This window comes from Plectropomus leopardus, chromosome 9 (genome assembly GCF_026936395.1).
Source record: "Plectropomus leopardus strain MGB_pleo_1.0 chromosome 9, ASM2693639v1, whole genome shotgun sequence".
Classification (NCBI taxonomy): Eukaryota; Metazoa; Chordata; class Actinopteri; order Perciformes; family Serranidae; genus Plectropomus; species Plectropomus leopardus.
Genome location: NC_142184.1, coordinates 18,027,054 through 18,038,367, shown reverse-complemented (window position 1 = coordinate 18,038,367; position 11,314 = coordinate 18,027,054). Strand labels below are relative to the sequence as shown.

General features: G+C 38.9%; 2 protein-coding genes across 2 annotated transcripts; both read right to left on the bottom strand.

Annotated features, from left to right (window-relative positions):
* Positions 1-624: 624 nt before the first annotated feature.
* On the bottom strand, positions 625-7,174 carry LOC121947377 (mitochondrial glutamate carrier 1-like). Its single transcript, XM_042492408.2, has 10 exons — positions 7,013-7,174; positions 5,980-6,091; positions 5,339-5,464; positions 4,961-5,016; positions 3,892-3,982; positions 3,689-3,807; positions 3,017-3,200; positions 2,776-2,933; positions 2,604-2,679; positions 625-2,304 (listed from the first exon to the last, which is right to left on the bottom strand). The coding sequence occupies exons 2-10, from the start codon at positions 6,000-6,002 to the stop codon at positions 2,145-2,147; spliced, it is 993 nt and encodes a 330-aa protein (XP_042348342.1). The 5' UTR covers positions 6,003-6,091; positions 7,013-7,174; the 3' UTR covers positions 625-2,144.
* A 178-nt stretch (positions 7,175-7,352) lies between these two features.
* Positions 7,353-9,203, bottom strand: LOC121946440 (follitropin subunit beta-like). Its single transcript, XM_042491001.2, has 2 exons — positions 9,030-9,203; positions 7,353-7,791 (listed from the first exon to the last, which is right to left on the bottom strand). The coding sequence occupies exons 1-2, from the start codon at positions 9,189-9,191 to the stop codon at positions 7,489-7,491; spliced, it is 465 nt and encodes a 154-aa protein (XP_042346935.1). The 5' UTR covers positions 9,192-9,203; the 3' UTR covers positions 7,353-7,488.
* Positions 9,204-11,314: the final 2,111 nt, after the last annotated feature.

The following is an 11,314-nucleotide window of genomic DNA, read 5'->3' as shown; positions in this document are numbered from 1 at the left end:
TGTAGGTACAAATTTAACAGGCATCACGTGATCCTCAGGATGCCTATATGAATGTGCTGTAGCAAATAAAAATATGGTATGAGTAATATTGCACTAGTGACCTGAGAATGAGTTATATTTAAGCATGGCTTTGATACCACTTGTGAAGAACCAAAGTGACCCATTTTAAAGAACTGTTTTGGAAACACATCCAAACCAATGAACTTACTACATTGTAAAGTGATTTTGTATTCCCTCTAAGCTGATTGTATTCGATATCCCCTGTGATTAAATATTTTGCCAGGTTTAGTAGCATGAGCTTCATGTCAGAGTTTCACCTTTCTGCACTTGAGCTTTAAGGACAGCTGAATATTCAGTTATGCATGTAAGGCAGCAGAGGCTCCAGGACTCCCCAGGGTAGAGTTACCTCAACACTGCAGCATGTGCATTTTTACCGCCACAAGTGTATCCATGCCAGTGATGCATGTGTAGAGGAGCAGGGTAACACCCTGTTGAGCTTGCATCAGAAAAAGTACTACACTGTCTACAGTAAACCTGCTGCTATTTCTAACAGCCCTACCTAAGAATACATGATTGATTATTCAATTATTTAAGCTACACACACACAAAAACACAAGTAAACACTGCATTTATAAATATTTATTCAGTATTTAGAAACCTATATTTACATATGTATTTCTAAGATTAATTTAAAAAATAAATAATTATCTTCTCAACTGGTTGAAACACTTAAACTGGTTGAAACTGTTAAAGCTGCTTTCAATTTGAGTTTGCACAGTTTGAGAAAATTGAAAAAAATACAGGATACATATATACATAGCACTGTTAAAAGTACTCTGACCCATGAAATTATCCAGTATTGGGCGAGTACAACCAAACATTGCACTCTGGTCTGCTTCTAAATACCTAACAGGATACACTCATGTGGACTCCTAAATCTCTAACCGACCAGTAACGTACAACCACACTCAACTAAGAGAAAGTGGCCATGTCTTGGTCATGTTGCACCTTTTCCAGAAGACTTGGTCCCAAAGGCACATTGAAACAAAAGGCTTGTCCATCATTAGAGTAGTTAACCACCATCGAACATCTCCTTTCCTCCAGCAGGTCTTATTCAGGCTTGCATGTTATATAAACAGAGTAGGCTGCCACAGAGTTTACCCACAGTGCCCAGTGAAGAAGAAAAAAAGCCCAAACACCTCAACCACAACTGTTCTGAAAAATAAACACCAGCAAGCACCTACAGTAAGCTAAGGTCTTGTAACCAACTCTAAAAGTAGTGTAGATAAAAAAGGATGGGCAAACCATTCAAAAGCAATGGTTTACCCAGCAATGGCAGCAAGAATCACTCCTAGCAGAAAGCAATACAACACAGGATCCCAGTTTAGTGTACTGGTGGACAGGATGTTCAAATGTTTCGTTTGTAAGCTATGAGCCCCCCAACACTCTGTTTTCCAGATGTTCTTCAAACCAGTTTGTACAGAGGACTACACCTGACAATCATTTTGTCAGACATTATTTATCAGATTATACACTATATACATGACAACACCCAGTTTCACATGTAACCCTTTACAAAAGGATTGAAGCTATTCAAGTAATGTTTCCATTTTCTGTCATTACTATTACTTAGTAGATTCTACTTCAAACTCATTCTGTTTCTTTTGCAACACCATGTAACATCAATGTCATCGAGTGGTTCTAAAAATTTGGCCATTTGAAGGGGATGTACAGGTTAGGGCTACAGTGAAGGGCAGTTTATATCAGACATATTTAGGGATAAAGGCTATCTCTAAGAAACAGTTAGGTGCCACAGGACTAGAGTCAAGTCTGATCTGAGAGAAATGGTGGTAAAAGTTGGACTATCAAGTCCTTCAGTGACAAAACAATTCTGTTTTTGCAATAATCTCCACTGAAGCCCATTTAGACAGGCGGATTCAATCTCTTAAATGAGATGAAGTCATGCTAAAAGGCATCATTTGAACCCATTTTGAACTAGAATAGCATCTTTCTGGTCCCTTTAGTGTTCTGCCTCCAACAATAAAGAAGGTACACAGTAACAGAGAGCTGGGTCCATGGCTATGCGCAGGGGCATAGCTGCCTGTAATTTAATGAGGCAGCAGAAAGACTAGGAAACAGCTTGTTTATGCAGAGTAGATGTTGTAGGGTGTGTACCCCAGCAAGAACTCTCCAACTCCTACAAAGTACACAACCTGGGCAATGCCAAAGAGTGGCGCAATAACAAGGGCCCGGCAACTGGCCCCCTTGAGGAACGCTCCGGGCCCCTCCTTTCTCAGGATCTTCCTGAAATGACAGAGAGAACACAGAGTTCGCAGGTAACCTGAGCCTTGGTGTGGTAAAGACATCAGAAGTTGGTGAAGATTCTCATTCATCCAAATCATGGCTATTCTAAGTGCTATATCGTGGGCAGCTGGAGTTGCTTGAGTTTATTGAAGACGTTTCACCTTCTTTAGTTCAACAAGTGAAAAAGCCTTTTGGATGAGAGGTGAAACATCTTCAAGCAACTCAAGCAAGTCCAGTTGCCAGTTGACATAGCACTTTTAGTAAAGACATCATATTTGATGAGTGGATGACTAATTTACCTGACGCAGTCCATAACTCCATTGTAAGTTTCTTCATTAGCTCCTTTTTTGAGAGATTGTAACCTTGTCTTGACCACTGCACAGAACATACAAATTGAGAATTTATACAATTTTAGTAAAGAATAAAACTGATGGTCAGTGACTGGTTATCTGCATAGACTGAGTCACTCACCATCACAAGGGCTGACAGCAACAGCAGCAACGCATCCAGCCGTGCAGCCAGCCATGAAGGACCAATAAAAGGGCACATATGGGTCTTCAGATGAACGCTGGCCGAGCTGGTGCAGATGTGCAAAAAGAGGGAAATACACGACAGAGAACGGGATGTCCCTGAAAAGGCAACAAAATAAGCATGTTAACATCATACAGAGAGAGTGTTGCCCAAAGAAGGAAAACAAGAAACGTCATCTCACCTCATCAATGTGGCTCCGAGCCCCCTGTACAGCCCTGTGACTCCTTTAGTCTTCAGCAGCTCTCTGGTGATCTGTGTGGCGGACACTCTAACTTGAGGGCTGGTGTTGTAGGAGCGGCTGAGAACAGCACTGGTTCCCCCCATCTTCAGAGTGACTACGCTGGGCACCACTCTTTGCTGGGCAGCTGACAGATATTTGAAACATATTAGACCTTTTTTGGTCTATTTTAATTGATCTATTTTAGTTTGTCTTTGAAAGTATCCTTTTATTCCCTCTTTATCGTGTTTAATTCTATTATTACAACTAGTATTTCCATGTTCACTGCTTAAATTATTTGAATTGTATTTACTATTATTGGTATGGGTTGTTATTTTTGTTTTACAATTGTTTCTATCTCTATTTCTTAATATCATCTGTCTTCCCTCCAATGTGTTTTTGCCTCAGATCTTAAATTTTGACTGGCCTTAGTTTAGGATAACTGTTTGGTTTTTGTAGTTATATTCCCTCTGCAAGAAACCTTTGCCTTGTTTGTCAAAGCACTCTGACTTTGTTTTAATGGTGCTATATAAATAAATTTATCATCACCATATTTTTTAAAACCATGGTGTTAAAAGAACACCCAAAGCATTTTTTGTATCTGATAAACTAGTCTTCTGACGTCCTTTCGTTTACCTAGCCTGCCGGCATCCTGCAGCTGGATCTTGAGCATCTCCATCGGTGTGGTGATAGTGACTTGGCACATTCCTGCACAGCATCCTGCCAACATCTCCTTGAACACTGTTAACCTGCCACTGAAAATAAGATGACACAAAGACGGGGTTAAAAACTGAGAATGGCATCGTGAAACAGGAGTCTCATTCAGTGTTACTACTCACCCATCTTTGCTCAACTGGTGGCGGAAGAAGTCATTAGCAGCTAGTTTGATGGCCTTCTCAGGGGTTACCAGGGTTAGATTTACTGCAGCACCTGCAACAGCAAGCATCAGCAAATTCTAATGAATAACACAATACAGCAAGTATCTGTAAAAGAAAATTATTCAACATCAGAGGTTGTCAGTCAGATAAAACAGCAATGGCTAATGCAAGATATTAAATCACTACATCACTATAGTGCTTGAATCTCTGTTGGTTGCCAGTGAGCCAAAGAATTGATCATATTATTACTTATTTATGAATCTCTATATGGCCCAAGCTGGCCCCAAATAAATGACTGACATGCCTGATATATACAGTATAACCCTGTGAGACCTCCTATATCACAGGGGAGTGGGCTGCAAGTGGTGCCATTGGTAAAAAAAAAAAAAAAACCTCTAAACAAGGAGAAGCTGCTTTTGCAGCACAGCAGTAAAACCAGTTGCCTGATGGTTTTAGGAATGCCCCAACCATTTCAATTTCTAAATCCAGACTGACTACCTTATTGTTCTCGAGCACTTTTTACTGTTTCTAAAAACCCAAGACCTTCTTATGATTGAATTAATGATTTTAAGTCTTTTTAGTTCATCCTTTTACTCTTATATTTTTTATTTTGCTATTTTAAATTGTGTTGTTTTAATATCTTTGTACAGCACTTTGACTCTACCTTTGTGTATAAAGTATGCTTTACACATAAAACTGCCTTTCCTAAAATGTCCATTGCTTCAGCACATCGAGTTGTGGTTACGTAGTCATTGTCTTACAAGATGAAGCAGTAATTAACCTCTTTAATATGATTCAAACACTGAGACATGACACAGCATGAAGGATGGAAATGGATCTTGGCATAAGTCAAGTGTCCTTTTCAGGGAGTCTGAATACATTAGTAGCTTTGTTTAAATGCCAATCAAAGTCACAAATCTTAAAAACTAGACTTCAATATAATATTCTTGGCATTCTATTTGAAGACACTGGTCACTGGGCACATCTTTAAAATGGTCAGCATGGTATGGACAAGTGTGACTAGCCTTACCTCTATACATGCCAAAGTAGCCTTCAGATCTAACCGTTTTTATGAGGCAATCCATCCTGATGGAAAAAAATAAAAACAATTTGATTAGTTATGCAAAGCATTTTTACATTAATACAAGGAAATAATTAAATTATGTTATGTATTTTAAGTGTATTTACAACAAGGAATGCCTTAATACTGAGAGTTTATTTTGCTGAGCTCTGTTTCTGAAGCTTAACACTTTGAAATTAATCTGCGCAAATAAAGGTAAGGTGATGACGACTAGATGAGGAACATGCATGCTAAGAAATGGCTACTATGCAGTATTCATGTGCATTTAATTACATTTTAAAAAAAAGACTGACTGTGATCTTTCCTTTTTACCAGTGTGAATCTTACATGTTCTTGTAGAGTTGCTGCCCGCTGCGCTGGTTCTGCAAGCGGGTCTTGGCCAGGTCAATTGGGAACACACAGGTGACTCCCACCATGCCTGCAATCCCTCCATTAATCAGTTTGGCTGGGAGGCTTTTCAGGGACAAGTCAAAACAATGCACATTACAATCATTCTTTTTTTTGTGGCATTTCTGCAGAAGTAAAAAGGTGTGGCAATGTTAGATGAGGTTACAAAACCTGAAACTGAATTGAAGCGGGATTGATTGGCTAAAGCACAACATCATCTCCACATGAAAGTCATTCATTAAGCTTTTAAGCGTGTGTGTATGCTGTGTGTGTGTGAGGCATTAGTATTGCAACAGAACTGGGTATAGAGTGACTGCCTCTGGGAATCTGCTCGTCCAAAAATAACTCGTCGACAGAGTAAATCAAACAACATACACATATGTGCAGGGGTATTACACATCCAAAAGGCTTCTATGATTTGCCTGGTTAGCTGTAGAGAAACAGATGGCAAACTAGAGCCGTTTACCACATTAAATGAATGAGAGCATGCTTTACTCCTATTTCCATCTTGAAGCAGCCTACATAGTGTACCATGCTGAAGGGTTTAGTGTATCGTCCTAATGGACAAAGCAGGTCCATACCTAATCTGCTGTTGCTGGGCCATGGTTCTTGCTTGTTGTTGAGTGCAAAAGTTGGTGTGCACAAAGGAGGGAGGCCGCAGAGGGAGAGCAGGCTGAGAGTCCCTGAGAGACGCTGAGCAAGGCAGGAGGAAAAGGAAGCTCAGCGTTATATATAGAGAGAGGCAAGTCCAGCCCCACAGATCCTGGGATACATTTGACATCTCCACCCACTGCACCGCTGGCCAAGAAATGGAGCCAAGGTCAGTCATCACCCTACCAAAATCAAACTGCAAGCCAAGTGACTTTCACTGATACAAATATCTGACATGTGAGGAAATTACTTCCAGTTGCCAACATGTCCTCTTTTTAAAGTCTCATGATCACAGAAATTATACACTGATTAAGTGGGTAAACAAAATAATAATATTATAATCAAAAACATCTCCAGACTAGAAATAGCTTAATACATTTAATTGAAATGAAAATCAAATGTTCCAAAACTTAAGTGAGAATCTCAGAACTTTTCTTTCAAATATTAACATTTTTGCCTCTAAAAAGTGTCAGTAGGTTGAGCTCTAAAGCGCCCCAAGTGGTCTTTTTTTTAAAAAGGCAATTGCATAATCTGCAATTTGGGAGTCCATAATGGTAAGTAAATAAATAAATACACAAATTAATTAATTAGTTAATTAATTAATTAAATAAGATGTATGGTTTTACCACATTTCAATTGAAAACTGGTGGACTTATCTAATACCTTTTAGGTAAAAGCTTATAAAGACTTGTAAACATATTGAACATTTCTCAAACTTCTAATCAGGACACTGAATAAGTAACACTGACTTCTCTGCTTTGAGTAGGCTATTTTCTGATGTTTCAGATGCATAAGTCTGCACGAAACTAAAAGCTGCACAGTATGCAGACCAGCCCTGCTACTTTATCAGGCTACTTCTGGGCTACAGAGGACTGACACAAGAAGACCCGGCGAGCTAAATCAATGCAGTATTTGAACAAAACACGAATACGGCATGTCCCAATAAAAGCATGCATGACCTACCTTAATCTTAAGGACTGCCTGCTGTTTTAAACAGAGTTTTACGGCCGTCTTCTTTCTCGGCGGTTGGATGGGTTGGATGGATTAATGAATGAATGAATGAACGCAGGGAGCAAGGTAGCGCTTGAACCAGGAACCAGTAAGGGGCGTTTCAGACCTGGCGTGTCGGCCAATCGAAAGGTGGTATTTATAAAGTGGGAGGGGTCAAGTCGTCTCAGGAACCTTTCCCACAGGTGAGCATGATGCAATTTGTGAAGCTTTCCCATCGAGTTGTCACACACAGGTGAAACTAGTTGGGTCACATCAATGAATAGTGCCATGTTTTCTATCATTCATTCACACAAATTCCACAGTTAAAATGCTTGTTCAACACAGTGTTTTATTGCAATAGCCTAACAAACTAGAGAAAACAATATGAAAACTGAGCGGTTAAGATAACAATAACATCAAGAGGTAAACACACTGCATGTTCATCAGCTCTATCGTTTGCCAGGATGTGTGTTGCTTGTGTTGGCATATTGCCAGGTTCCCACAGTGGGTTTCTGTTGGCTCTTCACACCGTCGAGGCTCACGGTGCATCGGTCATCGCTGATGCGGACACAGTGGTGTGTGCGCGTATCGCAGCGCCTGCAGCTGCATCTGTGGGCCGCAGCGTAATACAGCTGCGGGTTGACATCCTGAGGGCAGCCTGGCACGCGGGCGGAGCGGTACACCAGGGAGAGAGGCACGCAGCTGCGCTGGATCAGGAAACTCCTCCCAAAGCGTCCCTTCAAGTTGGTGTCCTGGAAAATGGGAAACAGAGTTGTTGCAGGCGGTGGAGCAACTATGTGACTCTTAATGGTGTGTGTGAGACAATAACTTGGTTAGCTCAGAATCAGCTTTGTTGGCCAACTATTTGACCATATAGCCTACAAGGAATTTGATTGTAGTTTTTAAAGCTACAACGTAAAACATTTAATGACAATGCACACATATGAATAAAAATTAAACAACAGAAAAAATGAGATGTGTTGACAGTAGAAACAATAGTGCAATGGTGCAGAGTACAAAGGGTGCTGGATTCCAGTAGCTGGAATAAATATGAGTTGATTAATGTGACAGGCTGTCTATGTATGAGGTATGTAGACTGAAGCACAGGTCCAGGGGCCCAAAATTTAAGGGGGAGCACCTGCCCTCAACTGCAAAATGTCACTTAAAATAAATTGTACTGACCAGGAAAAGATTCAAAATGACCACAAAGAGATGCAAAGAGACACAAAATAACTACAAAAAGCAGCAAAATGACCAAAAAGAGACACAAAATACTAAAAAAAAAGTCACAAAATTATATCAAAGAGACACAAAAATTACTACCAATTGACACAAAACCACAAAAATATATGACCACAACAACAAACAAAGAGGCCAAACAGCTATAAAAGTCATGTGTGTGTGTGTGTCTTGCTGCTATGTAGAGGAGTTGACGTCCTGTGGAAAGAAGCTATTATCACACTTCTATACATATTACCTTCATAATGTCTTTAGACCCAACACAGGGAGTATTTTAGTTTCTACATAACTTACAATTGAGCAAGCTTTTGCTGGTTTAAAAAGCTGCACTATATTGAAGCCATGTAATTTTCTGAACTTATCAGACTGTTTCAGCTGTTCTATTATTTATTTTCCTTTACACAGTTAGTTATTATATCCACACTACTGGCGATTGTTTATCGTAGATCTCACTGTGTAAATATTTTGTGGTCAACCGTATCGTTGGTATCGTTGCAATATTGCTATCAAGGTTTTTAGTCAAAAATATTGTGCTATTTGTTTTTCTCCATATTGCTGAGACCTATTTTCAAAAGATTTAGGATGTTGAATAAAAGTATACTGTTGTAGTTTTGTATATAAGTATCATGTGCATAACCAGGTCAACATCACTTAACTGTACACTTTATCCTTAATATGTTTCCCTTTTTGCATCCTATACAAAATGCTGACATGAAAGGTTTCGATGAACAGTGTGAGAATGTGTAGTCACCTGTGTGTAACAGTAGCCGCTGCAGATAGTGGTGTTGACGGCCACGCACTGGGCACAGCCTTGACTTTCAATCCATAAGGTGTGATTCTTCAGCGTACAAGCACACAGCGCTCCATGCATCAATGCACAAAGCAGCATGCATCTCAACATTGACGAAGGCATGCTGAAAGTACAAACAGTGTAACAGTCATTCTAATTTAAAAAAAAATGCATCTAGAAGAATGCAACAATTTCAATTTGTTCATGCAAACATAAATTGAAGAGTAAAAACATACCTTGACATAGGAGTGCTGTTGTTTATGAATGCAGCAATGTCCAGTGTTGACAAAATGCATTCAAGTGTTAAGAATAAAATGATTTCAGTTAAAAGATAACTGTGCCCTCTCTTTCAAATGAGATGATCTCTCTGTGTCTGGATCCTTCCTTTTGCTGTGCACACTTTCCTAACTCTGCACAGTTCCTCTACCCTGTGAAAATCCCATAAAAACAAGGGTTTCCATCCTCTTTTATGGAACCCATAATCCACCTGACTGCCCAGAGCGGGGTCATGCTAATGTTACATAATGTCCCTGCAGGTCAAGGATGCTGCCAAACAATACCTGTGAAAACCACAAACAACAACAAGTCATTCAACCCACATCAAGGGCTACATCTTTAACCTAGTTTACTGCTATCAGCTGTTCATAGGTCGGAACCTGGAGAGGCTCTGCACCAAGACTGGATTTGCTGTTCATAAACAAATGTATTATGATCATCACTTTAAAAAAAAGTTCTTTCAATAAGTAAAACCTCCTAATATGCAAATATCATCACTACAGGCGAAGGGAATTCAAGAGCTCTCTTCTGGACGGTGACAAAGTTACTCAAACCACCTTAAAACAACTACAGTAACCTTTGCAATGAAGAATGCTCTAGTTTTTTTGAAGTTTTTCAACTAAAAAAAAGTACAATTAATGAAAAACTGGCCTCTAAAATGCCATTACACTGTCACCATACACTGTTCCATGTGGTTTCAGTCTATTAAATAAAATAATAAATAGCCATTAAATAAAATTATTATTGTTATTATTATTATTATTATTATTATTATCAACTCTGGTAATGCAAAATAAAAAACATATACATCTGTCAGTGTCTTCATTATTTAAAAAACCCAATTATAATAAAATTTGAACAAAACAGGCAACATATATAATAGTAAATAAATAGATAAAATTGAAAATAATGAAAATAATATTTCCATTTTCCATCAGGGATAGGACATATGTCCAAAATCATTATAGAAGCAATGTAGGAAATGGCACAAAAGCAAAATTAGATTAAGGTTATTATGATTAGTAATAATAGTGATCTCATTTGGCTGATGCTGGGTCAGCACTCACATGTTTCTGTGTTTACCTGCATGAAAAGATTATGCCCTCCTTATCTAAGCCATTAATGCTCCCATATGTCCCACCTGTCCCCATTGTGAGTGGCCATGTGCTGTCCGATTTTTCCCTAACAAAGTAGTCAATAAACATGTTTACCAAACACAACTGGGGATGAAAGGTCAATAAATCTTTCCAGAGACTTTTTGTCTCATCTGGCTGATGATGGGTCGGCATTTTTCAGTCAGCCAGCTCTTTGTAAACCTGATCGCAGGCAAGGAAATTATTATTATTTTTATTATTATTATTATTATTATTATTAGTAGTAGTAGTAGTAGTAGTTGTTGTAGTAGCAGAAGCAGCAGTAGAAGAATAAGTAGTAGTAGTAGAAGTAGTAGCTGTGTCAAAAATAATGTCAATAAGCAATTTTTTTTAAAGATTTTGCAGTAGTAGTAGTAGTAGTAGTAGCAGCAGCAGTAGAAATAGTAGAAGTAGTAGTAGTAGTAGTAGTAGAAGTTTTTGTTTCCTTTCCTTTGTTTCCACATTTATTTAGTGAAGAGATGGCAGGGCTATGAAATACTTTTTACATCTGTTGGTCTGAATAATGGGATTATATTTTAAAAAAAAGGTCTAACAATGCAAGCAAAAGTGAATGTTGTCAGGCAGTTTTGCTTCACTGTGGTTAACTCCACTTCCTGACTACACAGATAGAAAAGTCTAGATTTAATTTAGCTCAACAGAAAGGACAGGCCATTTGATTGCCCTTTTTTTCAACCCTTGCCCTATCTGCATTATCACCATGACTTCTGCAGACGATGTTTGAGATATTAATTCTGTGGCTCACTGTTTCAGATTGGATGGGTAACTCTACACGCTCCGATAAGCATCACAAGTGGGTCAGACATGAGCATGGACCCT